General features: G+C 27.7%; 6 protein-coding genes across 6 annotated transcripts; 5 read left to right on the top strand and 1 right to left on the bottom strand.

The window, feature by feature from the left end:
• Positions 1–9: 9 nt before the first annotated feature.
• Positions 10–3,957, bottom strand: OCT59_028957 (uncharacterized protein; the record flags this gene model as incomplete). Its single annotated transcript, XM_025321955.2, has 19 exons — positions 10–457; positions 538–697; positions 776–847; positions 936–1,032; positions 1,104–1,233; positions 1,311–1,449; positions 1,547–1,671; positions 1,756–1,846; positions 1,925–2,085; positions 2,175–2,289; positions 2,367–2,450; positions 2,520–2,616; positions 2,695–2,813; positions 2,892–3,009; positions 3,098–3,255; positions 3,390–3,475; positions 3,540–3,614; positions 3,685–3,785; positions 3,863–3,957. The coding sequence occupies 19 exons, from the start codon at positions 3,955–3,957 to the stop codon at positions 204–206; spliced, it is 2,277 nt and encodes a 758-aa protein (XP_025167516.1). The 3' UTR covers positions 10–203.
• A 3,996-nt stretch (positions 3,958–7,953) lies between these two features.
• OCT59_028956 (uncharacterized protein) lies at positions 7,954–9,739 on the top strand. Its single transcript, XM_066147680.1, has 5 exons — positions 7,954–8,150; positions 8,391–8,544; positions 8,646–8,800; positions 8,981–9,092; positions 9,233–9,739. Exons 1-5 carry the CDS (start codon positions 8,078–8,080, stop codon positions 9,291–9,293), a joined length of 555 nt encoding a protein of 184 aa, XP_065994365.1. The 5' UTR covers positions 7,954–8,077; the 3' UTR covers positions 9,294–9,739.
• Positions 9,740–10,558: 819 nt separating this feature from the next.
• On the top strand, positions 10,559–13,795 carry OCT59_028955 (Spliceosome RNA helicase BAT1). The gene is made up of 7 exons (XM_025321958.2): positions 10,559–10,726; positions 11,522–11,760; positions 11,839–12,249; positions 12,578–12,696; positions 12,768–13,009; positions 13,079–13,223; positions 13,302–13,795. The coding sequence occupies exons 2-7, from the start codon at positions 11,535–11,537 to the stop codon at positions 13,458–13,460; spliced, it is 1,302 nt and encodes a 433-aa protein (XP_025167519.1). The 5' UTR covers positions 10,559–10,726; positions 11,522–11,534; the 3' UTR covers positions 13,461–13,795.
• Positions 13,796–19,636: 5,841 nt separating this feature from the next.
• On the top strand, positions 19,637–19,858 carry OCT59_028954 (uncharacterized protein; the record flags this gene model as incomplete). The annotated part of the gene is made up of 1 exon (XM_066147679.1): positions 19,637–19,858. One exon carries the CDS (start codon positions 19,637–19,639, stop codon positions 19,856–19,858), a length of 222 nt encoding a protein of 73 aa, XP_065994364.1.
• Positions 19,859–20,195: 337 nt separating this feature from the next.
• OCT59_028953 (uncharacterized protein) lies at positions 20,196–20,516 on the top strand (the record flags this gene model as incomplete). Its single annotated transcript, XM_066147678.1, has 2 exons — positions 20,196–20,358; positions 20,425–20,516. The coding sequence occupies 2 exons, from the start codon at positions 20,196–20,198 to the stop codon at positions 20,514–20,516; spliced, it is 255 nt and encodes an 84-aa protein (XP_065994363.1).
• Positions 20,517–22,356: 1,840 nt separating this feature from the next.
• OCT59_028952 (uncharacterized protein) lies at positions 22,357–22,788 on the top strand (the record flags this gene model as incomplete). The annotated part of the gene is made up of 2 exons (XM_066147677.1): positions 22,357–22,582; positions 22,658–22,788. 2 exons carry the CDS (start codon positions 22,357–22,359, stop codon positions 22,786–22,788), a joined length of 357 nt encoding a protein of 118 aa, XP_065994362.1.
• Positions 22,789–23,163: the final 375 nt, after the last annotated feature.

Raw genomic sequence — 23,163 nt, 5'->3', positions numbered from 1 at the left:
TCGGAAATATTTTTGATATTGTAAAACATCTAGTATTTATTTTTTAAAATTGAAAATTACAAAAAAAGAAAAAAAGAGTTGGAACTTTGTAACTGAAAAATATTTGCACAAAAAAAAAAAAATAAATAAATAAATAAAAATTACACACGAAATTTTAAACCGAATTTTTGAAATAAATGATGTTTTATAAATTCTAATTACAATCATTGTTCTTTCTTAGATTCTCCTCCGATATATTGACTCAACTTTTCGCCTGTTGATCCTCCCTGTAAACTACTACGAACTTTATCTGAACCAAGTTTAACAATCTCTGTACCTATCATACGACAGAATGATTCTACAGGTCCAAATAAATTTAATAACCAGATTATATAACCAACGAATCCGACAAATGAAAAAAGTACAAGATAAACTGGTGATGTGATGATTGTCACGAATTCATTCCAACCAAGCACGACTAAAGATGAATTTAAGTATTAAATTAATATTTTAAAAAATTATAAATATCATTAACGTCTTTGGTAGATAGAAACTTACCAAGTAAAAGTAATACCCAATATGGTACACGAGCTGTCGTTGCAACAACGGATCGTTTAGCTTCAAGATAGAAGGCATCAGACTCACGTTTGAAACGAACAGTCAAATCATGTTGTCTTGTTTCAGAAAGAATGATTAAAGATTCATTGAAATCAAATTCCTATGCAAAAAGTAATTAATTTATGCTTACACAATTAAAATATTATAATTTATTATACACAATAAAAAAAAAACTTACTTCATCTGATGGAATATCTAACTCTATACCTTCAATTTGAATCTTTGCAAATAGTGGTATCAGTTTAAGTGCCTAAAATAAAATAATGATATAAATAAATTACCAATATTTATATGGTCAATAAAGTTATTTTCAATTTTTTATAAAATAACTAAATTACATCATCTCTGGATTTTCTGAAATGTGCATCGATATCATCTTCGGGTTTCCAAACTTTTGGTAACCCTTCATCATCGTATCTGAATTTTTCTTCAAATCTAAAAAAAAAAAAGTTTAATTAACCGATTTAACAATGGCTCATGCACAAATAATTTAATATTTTCGCTACCTTTCACGTAATTTAAGTAAAAACATATTATCAGCAAGTTCATCATCTATTTTCTTTCGTAACTGTTGCCAAGATCGTTTTCGAAGATTCTCAACAGATTTAGCATTCTCTTCCTCAGAAGAATTAAAGCCTAATCAAATTTAAGAAATTTCCGGTTATTAACAATAATAAAACCTAAATTAGCTTTAAATAATGACAAATTATTACTCTTTGCTTTCTTTAAAAGTTGTTGTTCGGTCTTATCAAGAACTTCTTGAAATTTATTAACAATTTTCGTCCACATATCCGGAGTTGGCGATTTAAAATATAAAGTAACAAACTCGTTTATTTGTGCCTGGAATGCTTTCTATAATAATTATTATTTTTTTTTAAAAAAAACAAAATTCACTTTAATTTATATCCAATTACTCAAATACAACAAATATAATACGAATTAATCTTACTTCCAACCCGTTTATCATTTTCTTAGTTTCTTCAATTCTTGATTTGGCAGCAATTTCATCGATGCCTTCTTGTAACTGAGTAATTTCTTCGTCATAAGTCCAGTCAGTTTCAGTCAAAACAATTGCTTAATAAATGAATAAATATTAATAAAAATAAGCTAATATAAGTTGAATTCAAAAGCGAAATAATTCCATTGAAACTTAATTACATTCTGCATTCTTTTTAAAGTAATCTTCAACCTCATTACGAGCATTAAGTACCACCTCGGCAAAATCGTATCCTTCACCTTTTAATTTTTCCTAAGATATAAGAACGTATTTAGAACCCAATTCTTTTTTTTTTAATAATAAAATATGAAAGATGAAAAATAATATTACTTGAATACGAGAGTTGAACATGGTAATAGCTTTCTTGCTGAGATTCTTCAATTGACCCAAATAAAATGCGTGTAATTGTGAATTTGCTTTGTTAAGTATTTCATTACGTTTACGTTTATATACATCCGAATGATATCGAGATGCATCTTTATCAAATTGCTCTATTAAAAAAAAAACAATTGCGAAAACATTAGAAAATTACATAATACTACCTTAAATATGTAAATATGATATGAAAATAATCAATTACTTATTGTCGTATTTCGGATTTCTTCCATTTGTGGGCCTAAACCTTCTATGATTTTTCCAGCTTCAATGGGTTGTCGAAATCCTTTTATTTTTCCCAAAAATGCTTCAAAAGCAACCTGAAGCAAAAAATTTAAAGGAAAGAATTAGAAATGGATTATCATAAAATGCAAAAGGTAATAATGATATTATTTACCGTCGCTATTTCATCGCAGCGGTATTGTGCAAGAAGTTCTTGTTGCGTCGGTAAATCAAGATCCTTATTGGACATAATTTGATCCTGTATTGGAAGAGTAATAATGATCAAAATAAATACAAAAAAAGTTATAATTTAATTTTATTATCATACCCAAATTCCTTCTGCGTAAACATGAAATCCATCAGCAGGTACTCGTTTACTATAGTTTGGCTTGAAAACAAAATCCTTATGATTCTGATTTACAAATCTAATAAAGTATGTATATCATAAGAATTTTTTTCAAATAATAATGACTAAAATTTTTTTATATAGAATAAAAGTATACCGTTCTCGCAATTTAATTACTTCTTCTTCAAATTTCTCTGGTAAGAGCAGCTTATGTGGTAATGCTGTAAACATAAAATCGAAATAGTCATTGATGGAACAATTTTCCAAACCCTCAGGCTATTTGATTGGCAAAAACAATCATGTTAAATTCTGCAAATGCAAATAATAATGATAATGATAATTAAAGATAATTACTTTAGAAACGCTCTGCCAAATTCTGTCAAGATCGGCTGTTAATGTATTAGCCAAATTTGCTAATGGAGTTGCTCCAACATGGTCTCTAATTACAAAAAGTAGCAACGTCTTCTCTTTGCTAATAATAAATGAAGAATTTTGACAATTAAAATTAACATGATAACACTCACGCGAGAAAAAAAAAATCAGTATCGAATTAAACCTACCCTCTTGCTGCTTGGAATAATTGTAAGTTAACCTCAAAAACGGTCTTCAATAGACCCATATTCGCACCTTGATATAGACCAACTTGATGTTCCCAAAGATTTACAATAATTACATTGGAAGTAGCCATTGAAAATAATGCACTTTTCCTTTCGAAATCCTATATATATAGTATAACCATTAGCACAACTGTAAACAATAATTACGATAACAAATACGCATTAAACAATTAATTAGAACGTTCATCTTTGATTTTAACCAACACTATAAGCTAATTAAAAATATAGAGCATACCTGGTCTTCGCCACGTTCACGACCATCTGTACCTTCGACATCCATGATCAAAACATTCATGTCCTTACCACGGCTCATCCAAATACCTAATCAAAGAGATATTTAATACGAAGATTGTAACTCAAAAAGGAATAACTATGAAGATTGTACCTTTTGTAGTTTGACGGCGAGCAGATTCGCTCATTACGTCAAAATTAGTACCAAAAAGTCGATTTAACAAAGTACCTAAAAAAAATCGAAGAATTAATATCAAAATAGGTATCAAATTCTTCATCAAAAAAAATATTGGGCTTACTCTTTCCAGTACTCTGTGAACCAAAGACTGCTACCAGATTATAATTAAATCCGGAATCAGCTAAATGCCATTCATCTTTCATAGACTGTGACAATTCTTGTCTATTAAAATGTAACAATTTAAAAGTTAAATAGAAAGAATACAGAACGAAATTTATATTAAATATAACTAAACACACGTAAAATGCTGGTTTTCGTCAATTATCTGTAGTTGAGTCGAAGTCTTTTTAACACCATTGGCCTGCCCATTTGAATCATTTGCTACACCATTCATTTCTAAATATTTAATTTATATTACAAAAAGTCTTTCGGTATTTTTTTTATTTATTTATTAATTTTTTTTTATAATTTCAAGGATTTGTAGCTAAATAATAACGAGCTCCTCAAAATTAATTAAAAAAAAAGTTAAGTTCGAAACTGTAATATTGTATTAACATGTGATATCTGAAAATTATTTCCTTGTCAGCGATGACGCACGGATGATCTCATACGCAGCAAATAATTTCAGCCACGAAAAAAAAAGCCCCTTTCGAAAAATTTATAATTGTTTTGATAAATGATAACTAGATAGAGAGCTAGGATATATATTTAATACGAGTAGTGAGGACTACGATTTTACTTTCTTCTTTCAAAGATTTTTGATCTAAACTAAGTTGCATCTTTGGAGATCAAAATTAGATCGAGACAGTGGTATACTTCCGATGCAACACGCTGCATCTGCATGTGAGAACTTTTTTAGTCTGGTTCAAAGGTGGGTTATTATTAAAAAAAATGATCCTTAATATCACAAAAATACATATCGGACATTTTAAATGCTAACAAATCTTTTTTGTTACCAAAACACAAAATAGCGGTCTTTGTCATCCAAAGCATACCGTCAGCACTTCAAGCCCAATTCTTAAACATATTACCACTGATCTCAAGAAAATACTTACTATTTTTGTGCTACTTGTGTATATGAAACAATTACCTGTCCTATTGTTCTGGGAATGATTGTTCGTTGAAAAGGGATTATTAATTTTTGAACAAAAAATTGGTTGAAACTCATGTGTCCGCATATATAAATACAATGAGATTCCGGTATAGCAATATACCCGAATCTTTAATGCACGGTGTTTTTTACGTGTCATTAAGTGATGGAACAGAATTGACAATTAAATGCTGCTAAATCGACTTATAAGAGGAAATTGGGCTGCTTATATGTCAAATCGACGACTTTATTACAGGAAATATATATCTAATTACATTTTGTCATTACTATATATTTCTACGGTTCTAAATTTTACAAATGATAACAATGAAGTAATACTTAAAAGAGCAAGATTTTATTTGTTATTTAAATTTTAATCGTTATTATAATTTATCAATCGAATCTTGTTTGAAAATTACAAGAACAAAGCTAGATAGGAATCTAAAGTAGCCTTATTAAATAACGAAACGTCTTACAGAAAAGAAAATCCATAACTAAGCTATTGCTAATCTGTTACAGCTCGTCAGTACTACTTTGATTAACCCATGCAAATATGTCAGTACGTGCCTACTACCCTTTGAGTAACATTGCACCTTCTCCTTATCTAAAATCCTGTAATTACATATCACTCTTGTTATAAATTGTTTAAATAACTTTCTCTATAGTTATTAATTATAATTCTCAAAATATTAATCCTACTTTAACTTTTCTCGTTATTCTACCCATTTGCTACAACCAATCTAAAGGATCTCTCGTCTTTACAAAAATACTTTACTTTTGCCCAACACATATTACATTACTATGCTGAATCTGTGGATTTGATTACTGCATCGCAAAATTAATTTTTCAAAATTATTATATTATATCTATTAAATAATTCAATAAATACCTACTATTCAATTTATTATTTTTATAAAATAAATCTAATTATATAAAAGTGTGATTTAGTTATATATTTTAATAATTTTTCAATTTATTTATATTACTTTATATTTTATATGTAATATTTTAATTATATATAATATATATATCTGAAAATAATAGAACTTCAATCAATAACAATTTTTTTCCTATAAAATAATTAGTAATTTATTTAAGTTTAACTAATATTATATTACAAATAATACTAACTAAAAATATATTTAATATATTAATTACTAAATAATTATTTTTATTAGTTATATTAATAACCAATATTAATTATATTTATTTAATACTATGTTTATTATTTTTAAAATTATTAAAAATACTTTATCTGTTATTTCTAAAGATATAATTATTATATAATATTTTTATAATAAATATTAATATTAAAAATTTAGTATATAAAATCTAAATTAAAAATTATATGTATAAGTTTAATGCTTATAGAATATATCTGACATTGCATAATATGGGTAGAAGACTGATTTATTTTGTAATTTTAATCTACTAATAAATTTAATAAAGATTACCTGTTACCTTTAAGGATAATAATAAAAAAAAAGATATTTATTAAAATAAATTTGCAAATATTATAATACTTTATATTAATAATTATATAAATTAAAAGAGTTTTTTTAACTTGTTCTTTAAATCAAATAATTTGGATTAAATATATTTTTTGCCAATTATTTTTTTTAAAAAAATTTTCAAAAAAACATTTATTCTAAGTTTTTAATAATCGTATCTTTTATTGTAACTATAATTTACATTTTTTTTTAGAAATTAAGTAAAATTATATAATTATATAAAATTTACTAGTAGGTTAAATCATTTAAATTAAATTATACTAGATTAAAATTAGTCTTATACAAATTAGAAATTTAATTATTATTATTTAAATTTATTATATTTTATATATATATTATACCTTTTGCAAATTTTTAAAATGTTAAATAAATAAGATTATAACTTTATAATATAATTTTTAATTTTTATTATTTAATTAATAATACCAATTAAAGGTAAATTATTTATTTATTATATCATATTTATTAAATTTATACTTTATTTAAACTATATTAAATAATAAGCAATACAAATTTATACATATAAATAAATGTTCTACTAACAAATTATATTTAATTATTATCAATAAAATAAATAGCTAATGAATATATTATATATAGATTTTCTTTATATTTCATATGCTATATAGTAATAAATTATCTATTTATTTATATACTAGATGATTGGAAAAAATAAAAAAATTTATACTTTAATATAAAAAATATTTTATATTAAAAATTTATTATATATTATAAATATAATTTTAAATGATTTTAATATAAATTATATTTAAGTTTTTTTTTAATTTTTATTATAATTTTTATATAAATAATTATATAATTATCTACATATATATAATTATATAATAAAAAATACTATTATTAAAATATTTTCTTTTATATTTATCATTTAGTAAAGAAATATTAATATATATTATTTATTAATTTAGATATATAGTTAAATTCTAAATTATTTCATTAATCATTTTAAATTATTGCTATAAATTAAATGAATTTAATTATATTATTAATAAATATATTACAATATAATGATGAACTTTTTTTAATTGTATTTTATTATAATATTTATAAATATTTATAAATCATAATTTTAGTATACAAGTATCTTAATAATTATTATATAAACTTATTTGATAAATAATAAACTAAAGAAAAAACATTATATATATAAAAATTTCATGTAAAGACTTAAAATAATAAAATTATATTTATGTTAAAATTAATTATAGGCTGAATTAATTTAAAATTTACTTTTTAAATTTAAAACTCAGGATCTTTAGTAAGCAATAAAGTAATTATTTACTGGAATAGCCGAAATAGAAAAAATAAAACTAAAATATTTATTAAGTTATAAAAATAAATGCTATAACTCTTTCGAAAATAGTTATTAGTGCGATACTAAAAATAGTTGTGAGGCTTTAAATTTAATCACGACTCATTTGTCTCCCCTGCTTCAAGCTGTTGCTTATCCTAGTACAAATCTGTTGAGAACCCACGCATGCTTACTTCGTGTGACGTGATTGAGCCTCAAGTTATCATCAGTTTTTCCTATTCGGACTAGAATCCTGAAAGCATTCCCTATTTGGTACTTACGCACGATATGTTAGCTTCCTTTTTACCTCACGATCAAAAAATTCAAAACTTAACTTCTGCTAGTACTAAATACGGGCATTTGGAATTTTAGAGGTGGACATTGCCTAAACTAGTATTAGTACTCCATCTCCTTAATTGACGACCATTAGTTAACAGCTTTTTTATGATAATTTACATTGATAGATATTGTAGCAACATCTTGGTTGACTTTTTACTTTATTAAAATCCTGACACCTAACCGAAAAATACATATATTTTTTTCTTACTCCTCACGACCTTCAAGCTCTACGAACAACCAATCCCTATAAAGAGCTACCAAAATGCTTCACCAACAATTTAACGCAGGTTTCGTGATGCCAGCAGGTTCTCCTCAAGCTCCTGTAGTCAATACAGGTAAGTGAAAATTAGTCAGGTGTTCGTAAAGATCTCGACAAACGCGAGAAAATATACGTGAAAAATAAACTATAGACGTGACCGAGTAATAAATTTAAAAGAAAAGAGCTTTGAAGCTTGGTTTTTGCATCTCAAAATAATAAAATATAAAAAGTTAACATTTGTTTCTGTGTTGAAATCCCTGTCGGTTCATCCTCATTTCTTTCTACCTTGGCTTCACCTTTCGATCTTTGTTAGTAGCATCTGACGAACTAGACATTCCCGAGTTCAAACAATATAATAAAGAAATATATGAAAGTTCAAAGTCTGGTAATCGTAGACGACGCAAGACTACACGTGAAGATTGCGATACTGCTTCTTCTTTGGATGGGTATGATGGAGAAGACGGCAATGGGTCAGAGATTTCTTGTATTTTGATTAATAGCTATCATGAATAATGTAATTAATCAATCTAGAAAATATTTTACGCGCTTTCTTATGTATTGCCGAAAATAGTTCTGTGACACATGCTGAATTTCGTCGCCAAATACACATTCAATCTGAGCAAAGACGACGGGCGGAAATCAAAGATGGTTTTGAGGAACTTCGTCGACAACTTCCTATTAATAATAATGGTCGTAAAATGAGCAAAGCTCTTCTGCTCCAAAAAAGTGAGTTCTCGCGTCTTTCTTTACCATATATATATTTTATTTGTTGGATCTAACTCTGTTAGGTTTAATAATGAGTGATGTGTATAATTAAAGTAAATTACGCGTAAAATTCGTTTTAATTTATGTTCTTACAACACTAATAAAAATAAATTATATATATATATACATATTTTTAAATAGCCGTCGCTCATCTTAAGAACATGAAATCCAAGGAGACTTTCCTTATCGAAGAAGTTAATCGTCTTCACCAATATATCTCGTATCTAGCCGCTGAACTCGAAAGAGAGAAAAGGTAATTCGTTACTCTTTTTTTAATTATTAAACCTACCTTTTTTTTTAAAAAAAAAACGATTAAATGCGTTAATTAAATTTCATTATATTGTTGCGTTTATTTATTACAATCAATTACTTTTGTTAATTTTTCTTTTGTAGATTAAACGCTGTGTATCAACAACAAGAAACCCTTGATAAAATTTATGCAATTGGACTATAAATAATTTGTACACTACAAATATTGTCAGGATTGGCTGCGTCAACCAAGCTCAAATTCAAGTTATTCCTTCTTTCTACCAATAACAATCTTTCGATTTTATTTGTGTTTTAATTGAGTCATTTAATGTTTGTATTGAAATGAATATATTTTGTTTTTTAGTACTTTTTTTCCTTGCGTTCGATATGATCAATTAATTTTCACCCCAAAATTCAAATACCTAGAAATTAGTGCAATGCTCTTCCATTCGTTCTTCCCTGTGCATTATTTTCACTTTTCCCTTCATGATTCCTCAAAGAAAGTTAGTTATTGGTCCTGAACAGTACGATTTTTTTTTCAAAAACACTTTATAGTTCTTTTTTTTTGTATGACTCATGTTTACTATATGTGATGTAAAATGGATCGATTTTTGTTTCTTTTATGGTAAAAATTCTTGAACTTTCTTGTAGATTTTCTCTTCAGTGACATTTTAAATTGAGACTTTTTTCTTTAAATAATTGAATTACACATGATCTTGTGTAAAAAAAAATAATAGATTAGGTATTAAAGACGTCGTTACTGGTTATGCTACCTAAACAACAAAAATAATTCATAAAGGATTGATTTAGAACAAAAAAAAATATCGCGCGAGATTGGAATATGGATATGTATCATTTAATTTGTTTAAATTTTTTTTCAACATTAATATTTCTTAAAAATCAAATAATTTTCCAGCCACAAATATTTTGTGGCTAAGGAAAGATAGTAAATCTTTCCATAAAAAGTAGTATTGTACATGTAATCTGTTGTGTAACAAAATTTTCTTAACGCTTCAACTATAGATTTTCTAATTTATTGTTAGCAATAGGATTTTATTTTGATATTATTTCTTGAAACTAAATAAAATTTTTTATATCTAATATGGTGAACATGCTTTAATTTTTACCAGACATCTATATGCTGAATATGTATGCAGTTACTAAACAACAAGCTCCAAGAATTCAAAAACGTCGAAATTATAATTTATAATATGAAGAATAATTATAAATAAATTTATTTATAGGCAAGTGAAAACCGAAAACGCGTAACGCGTAAAATTCAACTTTCTTGGTCGATGGTCAATTTGTACGATAACAGATAATTTCCGCATCGTTCACGTGATCATTTTGGTTTCACCGGAGTTATTGTGCCTTTCAAAAAAACTAATTGACGATAGTTTGATTACACCAATTTTCCTGTATTACCAAATTTTTACCTATTATATTGCTTCCATTGATTCTCCGTCTTTTAACATCATTTTGTCTTTTATACCTCTTTATAACTGCTTCGTTTATCCATCCGTTAATATAAGGTAGCTTCCCTTCCTCTGATTAAAAAGCCACATCATTTTATTCAACCCTTTTTCGATAAAACTTTTAAGAACAAAGTCTTACGTTAAAACCAAGTTTAATCCAAAGGTATGTCGTCTCTATACAACGGAGAGGAGAACCGAAGTTGCCTTACCGCCGATTCTGCTCGCTTTTTAAGTTTTCACACTCTCTGGATCGGTGGCTAAGTAAATATACCACTAGAAAGTAAAAAAAAAACATACAGACAACACCTTGAACAGCCTAAAGTATTCGAGAGACGAGAGAAAATGTTATTCCGTATGTTTAGATGGTTAATTTTAAATCTGGCGGATCCGCCTTTTCTCGTGTTCAGTCAAGAATATGTGGATTCCCACTTTTATGGTTATACCGTTAGTGGTAGTTTATCTATTAAAAGAAAAAAAGAAATAAAGGATCTAAGGCTGTTTCCTTTTTTAAATAATATGTGAGGGAAGTTACAATGGGTGGTTTTATATTCTGCATCAATAAGTCTTCAAGTGAGACAAAATAATTTATCTTTTTGATAAAACTTTGTTAATACATCGAAGACCTTGAGATTACTATACCACCAGCATGCTGTTCAGTAATGATTAGCAATGGAATATACAGCAATCAATTCACAGATATTCTAAAACCATCATATCTTGAAGATGATTATCATAATGGTCATTTTGAAAGAATAAAAGTGTTGCGTGTGAGACGACTCTCTTGAACTCCTTGAACTCTTTAAGAGTTTTTATGAAGAATTATTGACTTCTTTATCAAAGTGCAGCAGAATTTGGCGGCTGACAGTCTTGGTTTTCGAAATTTACCAAAAAAAAGAAAGAAAAAAAATTAATCCAAACTTTGTCATCAAAATCTCTTCATTCACCTGGTGCTTGACAGCTTTCAAATAAAAATGGCCGACGATTTAATTGACTATGAAGAAGAGGATGAGTCCATGCAAACCGATGCCCCCTCTGCAGAACAACCTACTGGTAACGGACAAGAATTATCCGAGGACAATACGAAAGATAAGAAGGGAAGTTACGTTGGTATTCACTCAACCGGCTTCAGGGATTTCTTGTTGAAGCCTGAATTGCTTAGAGCTATTGTAGATTGTGGGTTTGAACATCCGTCAGAAGGTTCATATTTTAAATTTTATATTTTATAATAATAATATTTTTTTTTTCGTTAATTTTAATCTTTAATTAAATTATTAGTGCAACAGGAGTGTATTCCTCAGTCGATCCTTGGTATGGATGTTCTTTGTCAAGCTAAATCCGGTATGGGAAAGACTGCCGTCTTCGTTTTAGCTACGCTTCAACAAGTAGAGCCTGCTCCAGGCGAAGTATCAGTTATCGTACTATGTCATACTCGTGAATTGGCCTTCCAAATTCGAAGCGAATATACTCGTTTCAGCAAGTACATGCCGGAAATAAAGACAGATGTGTTTTACGGCGGTGTTCCTATTAGAGATGATTATAAGAAATTTTCGAGCAAAGAGACTACGCCTCACATTGTTGTTGGAACACCCGGAAGGATTTTGGCTTTAGTAAACGATGGCCAATTGAAAGTGGGTAGTGTTAAACATTTTGTGCTTGATGAATGTGACAAAATGTTGGATCAATTGGGTAAGCTTATATGATCAATACATTCTCGTTTTTTTTTGTATTTTTATTTTATTTTTTAAGGATGAAAACTCTTTAACCCAGCTCGTCTAAGGTCTAACAACCTAATGAGAAAAAAAATTTAGTCTGAAAAAAATAATAATAGTTCACTAATCAAGCCGAGTTATATTCAATTGATTGCAAAATTCTTTGTTTTCCTAATTACGAAAATTAGGGTTTTAAAGAAAAATAGATTTTTTTTATAAAGAATTTTGCAATTAATTGTAAACGAGCTTACACTTTATAGAACTGGTCTAACAAATTTACGTATATATATATATTTATTTATCAGATATGAGACGAGATGTTCAGGCAATTTTCCGCAAGACTCCTCATAACAAACAAGTCATGATGTTTAGTGCTACACTTAGCAAAGAAATTAGACCTGTCTGTAAGAAGTTCATGCAAAACGTAAGATTTTTCATTATATATATATATATCTTTTTAAAAAAAGTTATTGATTTTTAAATTAATCAATCTAGCCGTTAGAAATTTATGTTGATGATGAAACTAAACTCACTCTTCACGGGCTTCAACAACATTTTATCAAATTGCCTGAAACCTCTAAGAATCGCAAATTAAATGATTTGCTTGATACACTTGAATTTAATCAAGTATGCATCTTTGTTAAATCAGTTCAACGAGCTAATGAGTTAAATAAACTTCTTTGCGATTGTAACTTCCCGAGTATTTGTATTCACGGAGCAATGAAACAAGAGGAGAGGTTAGTACAAGTGTTTTTGATGTTTCTTTGTGGCATTGAATGATTAACAATTTTTATGAATGTGTGTAGAATTGCCAAATATAAATCGTTTAAAGACTTCCAAAAGCGAATAATGGTTGCTACTGATGTCTTTGGTCGTGGTATTGATATTGAGCGTGTGAATATAGTTATCAATTATGATATGCCTGATGGTCCAGATACATATTTACATAGGGTAATTTTTTATTTCATATAATAATGATTTTATATTATGTTTATTAAACTCAGTTGTTTATTTATTTATTTAAAAAAGGTCGGTCGTGCGGGTCGTTTCGGTACCAAAGGTCTCGCTATTACATTCGTAGCAAATCAAGAAGATGCCGATACACTAAATAAAGTGCAAGAACGATTTGAAGTCAATATTACTGAACTACCGACTGAACTAGAGATCAATGACTATATGGCATCGTGAATCAGTTGATTGCCTTTAGATGTTTAGGAGAGTTTATTGATTTCATTTATCTACCTAAAAATCTATGTTTAGTTTTTAAAATTCTTATTTTGATCCTTATTATGTATGTAATGTTCATTAAAGTTGGTTTATACAAGTAAACATCTCTTGTAGCTTTTATTTTATTAATCAACAAATAACTTGAATATAGAATCTTTTTATTAACAGCGTGTAATTTCTATATCTGTTTAGTAAAAAAAAAAGTTGGTTTTAATATAATCAACTTATATTTTCAATAATTGAGTATTTTAATATAATAAATATATTATGCCAAGTAAGGCCATTTCAAATTAATCAGTTTTTAACAACGCTATAACAAAAATATTAAATCAAAAGTGAATTTGATACTTGTATAAATTATATCACTGATGCGGTATTTTACTTTAAAATCTTTAAAATCGAAAATTCCGTAAATTTATATTAAGAACTATAATAATTAAAATGATACCAGATTTTATTTTTACAAAATTTTTTATAATTATAAAAATTTTTAATAAAAACAAAATTTTGAATTTAAATATTAAAATAAAAAATATTAATTAATTATTATATAAAAATCAATAAAATATTAAAATATATCCTTATAGGATTACACTGTACTTTTTTTACATTTATTAAATAGCTTTATTGATGATATATATAATAAAAGAATACTGTTTAAATCATTACAAATACATTAATAAAATTAGATTTTCATACAATAAAATCTTAAATAAACTATAAATTAACTCATAACTGATTTAATAGTATAATTGTAAAAGTCTTTATAATAAAACATTCATTATATAGATTTTTAACTGATTTTTAAGCAATACAGAATCCAGAAATATATAATTTTTTTTTACTATAAGTATATAGAGACTTTTTATATAAGTAGTATAGGACCTCAGACATCTAATATTAAGGTCATAACTGACTTTTGGCCAAAAACACCACTTTTCGCTAAAACTCAAAAAATCATTTTTTTGTAAATATCTCAGCATCCAGTAATTTAATTTTAATGAACTTTTTTTTATTTTGTAGCCCTCATTTAGCTCTACAATTTAAAAAAATGCTTGTTAAAATTGGACCACTGAATGCCAAGATATTTACAAAAATGATTTTTTAAGCTCTTAAAAAATGGGCCAATTTGCTAAAAGTGTGACTTTTAGGACTCCCTTGTTGGTTCTTCTTATCTTCCAGTTGGCCTGCTCACTCTCTTATATGTGGATTTATTCCTATATCCTTTTCAGAGATATTCTTTAAATTGAATATTCCGCGTGTCTCTGCCCTTAAGGTTTTATCCGCTATCCACAACAATTTTGTCCATAAATTTTATAGATGTATTTGGTGTTTCTACACTTATGAAAAAAGCAGTTGGGAACAATCTGTCAACATCACTTTACTTCAAAAATCCCAACCTTGGCCTTCAAATTTGCCTAATACATTGTATTTGCCTTTCTCTACTTTACCACCTCTGACTCAAAATGAGCTGTCACGTGACGCTGACGATAGTTGAATTAAGAACTTGATCATGTAAGGATTAAATTGGTTTAATCACTTTTCAGGTTTTATGGGTCATCTAACAGTGCTATTAAATAACAGCAGTTTCTGCAGGATTGGATATCGATTTTAATAATGGGTGCACAATTCGTTGTTTAATTAGCATAGTTACATCTACTGTATTTAGAATATAGCACGGGAGATGATCTAAGAAGAGTTAATGTACAAACAAATTATTTTATAATTTTATTTACTATAATTTCTTTTTAGGAGACTATTTAGCTTTGTTTTTAGTTAGTTTATTTTTTTTATTATTCTTTAAATTGTATATTTGTTTATTGTTTAATGATATTTTATAAAATTAATAAAGATAAAGGCTACTATGCCATATTTACTACTACTCAAAGTGTGACTTGGGGATCATCGTACTTTTTCTCCTGTTAGGTTCTGCCCATTTTTTTCCAAGAAGACATGGATGAAAAATATGAGAATTTTTTGCCTTGAGTGATAGTAAAAGGACTTTTCAACATTATATGAAGTTATTACCAAAATCTTTAATTTTGCCTGAACTCCTTACAGCTTATATTGAGTTAGGACCATTATTATGAGTCCTGGAGTTACCAACAATAATATAAAATGGCAGTTCTATACGAACATATCTCTAGGTTTTCTGAAAGGTTGAAAAGTAGTGCGTCTTAATTTTTACGCCTTTAAAGTCTAACTGGCCAAATGGTTTGCAGGCCAGACCGTTATTTCTTGAAAGAAGTTTTTGACCAACGTATTTCTTGCTAGTTGATGTTGTTAATGGTATAGCCATAGATATCAATGTAATCACGTGATGATCACGTAATATAGATAAATAATATAGATTAGGTCACATGAAAGTCATATGATAAAATTATGTGATATAATGAGAAGATGGTAAGTCATGTGATAATAAATCACGAGATGGGTGGAAATGCTTCAGTTGATCCCCCACAGTTCTTTTTATTTTGCACTAAGGTGGCGCTATCTTCAGGTGGTTTTATTATAGCATAGCTTAGATAGCGTTTGGTTTTTTTACTTAATTAGTTCCTGTCTATCTTTCTGTAATCTTGTTCACATGGATAATAAAAATAAAAATAAAAATAAAAATGATAATAGGTCACATGATAGATAGGTCAAATGACATAATATAATAATAATTTAGGTCATGTGATATTTATTTATAGAAATGTTATTTATAGAAAGATGAAAGTGAAAGAAAAGATAGCACATAAAAGATAATACATAAAAAATAGCATAAAATAGAAAGAAAACATATTAAATAAAAGAAATAAGAAAGATAAAAAAAATAAGAAAGTATATTAGAAAGAAAGAACAAGTTATTTTAGGGTATTTTATAATTTTAGAGTGGTAAAAATTAAATATCAAAATGTATAAATATAGGTGGAATTCAATAGGGATTCTGTAGTTCAGAGTAACTCAATTTTAATATTAATAAAGTTTTATATTATTAAAAGGTAATATGGTACGCCCTAAACTTTTATAATGTTCAGTTTACTTTACTAATTATAAATTATAAGATGAAATAAATATACACTTTCGTCATGAGAATTATCGTATTTTGGAAGTAAAAACATGGATGAAATATTATGGCAAAAGCTATTGCAGTTTGAAAGTTAGGTAACCCAATTGTGTTTTCGTTTAGCATAACTCCCTCCCCTGTTTTTGGATTTTTTATGTAAAAAAAATACATGTAATTTAGGCCGGAATTATACAAATCTTTAAGTCTTGGCCGGAATTATCATCCAAAATTTTTGCTCATTCTTTTGGTCAAAATTTTGGCCAATATTAATGGTAATTCTGATCATGTATTATTTTTTGTCCCCCCCCCCCCTAAATATTGGGAACCACTATGTTATGTTAAACAAAGAACTTGGCTTGGAAAGCAGCCTTACTAATGAATTGTAGCGAACAAATATAAAAAAGGTAGAGAACTTGTTTACTGACAAGTGCCAGACATTGGTAACAATGGGGAAGTTTGTCTTTTAAAATAAGGAGATAGAGTTAAGGTGTATGTTTGGTGTTTTTTATTCAGGTTTTTCTCATTACACTTCAAGTTTTTCTGAGGTTTATATCTTTATTTTTTGTTTTTTGTTTTTTTTGGTCACTTTTTTTGGTGTAACCTTATTTTCTTTGGGAATGGAGGGATACTGGAAAATTTGATCGTCATGGTAGCTTAGTGTTACTAATTTGAAAATTGATGATCACTCAAGTGATAAGAAGGGTGATAAGTTGGGTATCACAATTTTTGTAGTATACTGATCATGGTGGTCATATATTAGACTATCATTGGATTGACTTATCTAGGTAGATCTTAGGCAGAACCCTGAACAATACTAATATAGGTAAGGTCCAGAAAAAAAATTTTACTATTAGCTGTACGCAGCACTTTTGACTATGATCAGTACGCATTTATAACTCCTAACCCCTGAAATTTTTACAAAATACATATTCTAATTCTCTAACTTCAAGTCAGTTTTCAAAATTTTAATTGGCTCTTTTATTAGTTGTATCAAATTGTTCTCTGTCTTTGTCTGCTTTACATCCTTAACATACTACATGTCTATTTAAATAATCTTCTTCATATCTACGGTTTAATTTGATTTCTTTCTCACATATATATACTACTTTTTTGCATTAATAAAATGAGTAACGTATTTATGTTTAGCCAATCACTCTTTACCATATTTCCAATAAAACATTATGTATGCAATACAGAAAATATTTTTTTTCAAAAAAAAAAATTATTTTAAGATAATCGTTAAATAAAATTAAAAATGTAAAATTATTACAAAAAAAGGAAACTTATTTTCAAAATGTACCAAAAAATAAGCAAAACCAACATCTTACCATCCTAAAATCCAATTAAAATTACGCAAAATTAAATTCTAACCTTATCAAAATTTTTTGATGATTGTACGTATTCCCAAATTCTAACATATTGATAGCTACTAAGATGACGACACTTCTTCAGTTCCTACCTATATTAATATTGTTCAGGGTCCTTTTTAGGCTGATAAATCGTTTACAATGAGGTGGGTATTCTCCATTAGAAATTGTTTGAAATGAGGTAGGTGTCCCTGTTGGGATTGCACAACACTAAAAAGTTCTCCTAGCGGTTGGATTGCACAACACTAAAAAGTTCCTGGAGGTCTTTTTGAAGTAGGTTTATTATCCATAGTGTGTAGTCAAATAGGAGAAATTGAATTTTGTGTATTTTTGATAGCGCTAATGGTATTTGGCTTTGGGATGCTTCAATCTTTAAATGTAATGGTATGCTTCGCTGGGTATGTATAGCATAATTGACTTTACCTTGTTTGAGATATAACTTGGAAAAGTAGCTGTTGTTATTTATATAGAAAGGGTATTAAGTTATAATCTTAGCATTTCTTTTTATATATTTTCAGAAGATTATTTGTTCTTGTATTAGTTAGTTCTGCACTTTGTTATGATCCTTTCTTGAATATCTGATATTCTCTAAAGTAACTGATGGCAAAAATTAATAAATTCAAGTACAAGCTTTATTAAACTAAAAGTGTGACTTATGACCTGTTTTAAATATGTCTGGGATTCTAGTAGTACATATAATTGACATCTAATATTAATAATTCTGCTAAATAAAATTTTAAATATTAATTATTTTATCATAACTATACTTGCCACTCATATTCAAAAAAGAAAATTATAACAATAAATGATCAGCAAATATATTATTATAATTTCCTTTTTTAGTAAATAGGCATATTATTTATAAAATCACTAATGTAAAAAAAAAGAATTTATTCTAATTTACCATTTTTTTTAATAATATTTTTCTAAAATTTTACTTTTTAATCCTTAGAAATTTCTTTTAATTAATACTAAATATTTTTTTTTTATTTATAATATAACTGGTCAGAATTTTTTAGAAATAATGTAACAGTATAAGATACAAATAACGAAAATTCTCTACTTCTGCTATGCATAGATACACTTGTGTTAAATGACACTTGCACTAAAAAAAAATAAAATGGATAACAAAAAGAAAACAAAATGAAAATATAAAGGATAAAGTTGACAATAAAACTACCCTACAATTACTATATTCCTAAAACTAAGCCTCACTGGGGTCGTATTTAACTCACTGACAATTACTTCACTGACAATCATTTCACTGACAAACGTTTCACTAACAAACATTTCACTGACATATATATATAATTTTTTTTTTTCTTTTTGTTAATAACGAAATACTGTATATATAAAATTAAATATAAAATTTTATAAATGTTTACATATATCTTTATAACTTTTGTATGAAATAGGGGGAATTTTTTTTTGTTAGTAACATGTGTTTCTTTGTTAGATTTAATACAAAAAAGCTACTATTAATAACCCGAACAAAGGAAACTTTTTAATATTATCTTTATTTGGTAATTATTAATATGTACATAGCCACAATTTTTTATTACTGTAGACTTTTATCCAATATTAATAAACTTTTTATCCATCTTTTTAAATAAAAATCATCCATGAGAATATCAAGAAAAATTATTATTGTTATTAGGAAGTATAATATAAAATTAACCATTTTTTTTATTTTCACTAAATTTTTTTCTTTCATTAAAGAAATGGATATTTGCGAGATTATTCCTTCTATTCGTAATAAACATAAAATTAATGTTCATGGCTTTATTATGGTCAAAGACAAAAATAGAAATTATATGTACTATTGGTATTGTGAAAAGCGAGATATATTAAACTGCAAAGGACGAGCAACAACAATTTTAACTGAAGATCAGCATCATCTTGTAAAAGCTACTGACCATAATCATGCCGCTAAAGCTAACTGAGTTAAAGTTATAAAAGCTATCAAATTATTAAAAGAGAGGTCTCAACAATCAAATGACAATCCCGTACAGGTTATCCAGGACCCTGGATAATTATAATAAAGGTCATATGCAAAAAAAAGTATATAATTTTGCATTTTTAATGGAAAGGTCATATGAAAAAATGGGTATTTTAAAAAAAAGTTACATGTCAAAATAGAGTACTGCCAAATTAGGTCACAGTAAAAAAAGTATATAATTTTAGACAAAATTTTAAGGTCACATGTGATTTTTCTAATAAAAGCGTATATTTAGGAAATATCATATGCAATGTTACATCAATTTTCAATATAAATAGCAAATGAAAAAAATACATTTTATATTAGATAAATTTATCATAATTTATCAAATTTACTTAGTTGCTTTGGCTCAAAATGATGGCACAAAAACTGGAAATTTAAAAACTAAAAGATGGCAAAATAGAACATGTTTAGAAGTATTGGAAAGATATCAAAATACCTCAGGTAAAATTCACTGGTTATTGTTTGCAAATTTATATTAATTTATAATTTATATTATAATTTATTTAGCTTTGCTAAGCATTAGCGTTGCAAATGTTACTTTGGAAAATTCCACCAATCGTGGTGGTTATGCATTTGCACTTTTGGGATTAAAAATTTGACTTGTTCAATTTTTGGCTATGTATCATAAATTAACAAATTATCATTCTTATATTGATAGTACTAGCTGTATTGATTCACTTTCTTATATTTCAGTACATGTTTATATAGAACAGATTCCAAATATTTTTGGATGTTTTCCAATGGATGAACCAAAATATGTTTTGTTTTTACATATTCCTAGTTATTTGATCATTATTATTTAGGAAATTGCGAAAATATTACTGAAAATATGGGATTTTTAATTGTAGGAAAAAAAGAAATGGCAATCTATAATTTTTTTAATTCAATTATAGATAAATTACCATTGATTATTGTTACAAAGTCGATTAAATGATGATGCTGAATAAATTTAATATGAAATATAATATTGTAAAAAAAAAAATATTATTAAAGTCATATGATAAAAAAGGATATTTTTAATACGTATAAAGGTCATATGATAAAAATGTATATCAAAATGGCAAAAATTATGTATATTTCATTGAATTTTTAATTAGTACTGCGGATGTGACCTCTATTATAATTATCCGGGGTCCTGGTTATCCAATCTATTGTAGCTGACACTTCGCAAGATGTCTACCCATATCTTCCATCACGTGATGCTCTTCGTCAGATGGTTAAACGAATTTGACACATTGATTATCCAACAGAATCGCAATCATTAGATCAACTTATCATACCTGAAAATATGCGAAAAACCTTAAATGGTTCAGATTTCTTAATTAAGGATTTAACCGTAGGTGAAGAAAAAGTATTGATTTTTACTACTACTTCTAATATTAAATATTTAGCACAATCAAACTTTTGGCTTGCAGATGGAACTTTCAAAATGGTTCCAACAATTTTTAGATAATTGTATACAATACATGGAAGTATTAGAAGCAATGAAAATTCACGAATAATGCCACTGGTATATGCTTTAATGTCAAATAAATCTGAAGTAGCTTACAGAGCTTTATTTCAAGAATTAATTGACTTCGGCTATGAACATGATGTTGATCTACAGCCTCAGTTTATTTAGAGGTGCGCTCCGGATGAATCTGGTCAATCCGTCATCCGGATGATCACGTGACGGATCAATCCGGATTAAAAAAATCGGATCATCGGATTATCCGCGGATTGACCGGATTGATTATAATTCCGGCCGGAATTAAGTAATCGGCATGGAATTATCCTTTTTAGGGTATGAGTAACGTTACACAAATCCAAAAAAGGAAATTTTGTTTCCCAGCAAAAATGAAATTTTGGGTTTCACAAGAATCCTAAAAAGGAAATTTCTCGCCGATCATTTAATTTCAGCCGGAATTTATGATTAGGTATTTAATTGTTGTCACGTGACGCACGGGTATGTCGATCGTTTCCATTTTTGGAGATACCCATTCCACAAAAAACCAGTTTTTCTAAATTTAGTTTCCGGTCGTGTAACATAAAATTTCCTAAAAAGGAATTTTTTTGTCGATCCCGTATAGGATTGATCGGATATCCGGTCATCCATCCGGTCTATTTGACGGATTCATCTGATCAATCCGAATCCGCCTATTAGACGGATTGATCCTAGGATGACCGGATTGACCAGATTCGGAGCCTACCTCTAAGTTTATTATAACCGATTTTGAAATTGCTGCGATTAATGCCATACGTGCTGAATTCCAAGAAGTTCAAAATAAAGGTTACCACTTTCATTTATTGCAGAATATTTATCGCAAAGTGCAAGAATTTGGCCTTACAGTTCAGTATGGAATTGACGAAACTTTCAGTTTACTCATTCGCCACATTCCTGCTCTGGCTTTCTTACCTCATAACAATATACCTTCAGCATTTGATGAATTAAGAGCCATCATGCCAGAAGAAGCCAATAGCATCATGGAATGGTTTGAAATCTATTACATCTGTGGTAGGATACGACGAACAACAAGAAGTGGGAATATAATCCGCCCTGATCCATTATTCCCACCCTCAATCTGGTCGGTCACAGACAATATTGAGTACACTTTTCCTAGAACTCAGAACATCATCCAAGCATGGCATAGGAGATGGAATACATTGGTGGGTCATGCACACATAGGTATCTTCAAAATAATAAAAGAAATACAGTATGAACAAAATCAAGTTGAAAATAATATCAAATCAATTTTATGAGGAGCCCCATGCCCTTTACAAAAGAAAAAGGATCGAGAACGAGAAATTCAAATTCAAACAGTTTATAATGACTGGGATAATAGAGAAGTTATTGATTTCCTTAGAGGAATAGCACATAATTTATCATTTTAGCTTGATTTTAATTGTTGTCCGGAGCGAAGCGAAGGACTATATATGTTTATGCACTATGATGATCTATGGAAATAACGTGTAAATTTTCAATCACGTGAGTTTCTCTGTCCAGGAATTCCAAGGCGTTATGCTGCTAATCAGCAGAAAATTACCGGAATTCCAAGGCGTTATGCTGCTAATTAGTAGACATCTTTATTATTATACCTCACTCCAGACTTACAACGGTTCCCGTTTCCTAGTTTACAGAAACTTACCATTTTTAATCAATATAGAATCGATATCGTTAAGTTTATCTTAACGATATCATTTCGATATCATTTCAATATCATTTCAATATCGATTTAATATTGATACGATATCGAAATAAAGTATTAT

The sequence above is a fragment of the Rhizophagus irregularis genome, chromosome 8 (genome assembly GCF_026210795.1).
Source record: "Rhizophagus irregularis chromosome 8, complete sequence".
NCBI classification, from domain to species: domain Eukaryota; kingdom Fungi; phylum Glomeromycota; class Glomeromycetes; order Glomerales; family Glomeraceae; genus Rhizophagus; species Rhizophagus irregularis.
The sequence above is the reverse complement of the archived record's forward strand: the minus strand, read 5'-3'. Positions and strand labels throughout refer to the sequence as shown.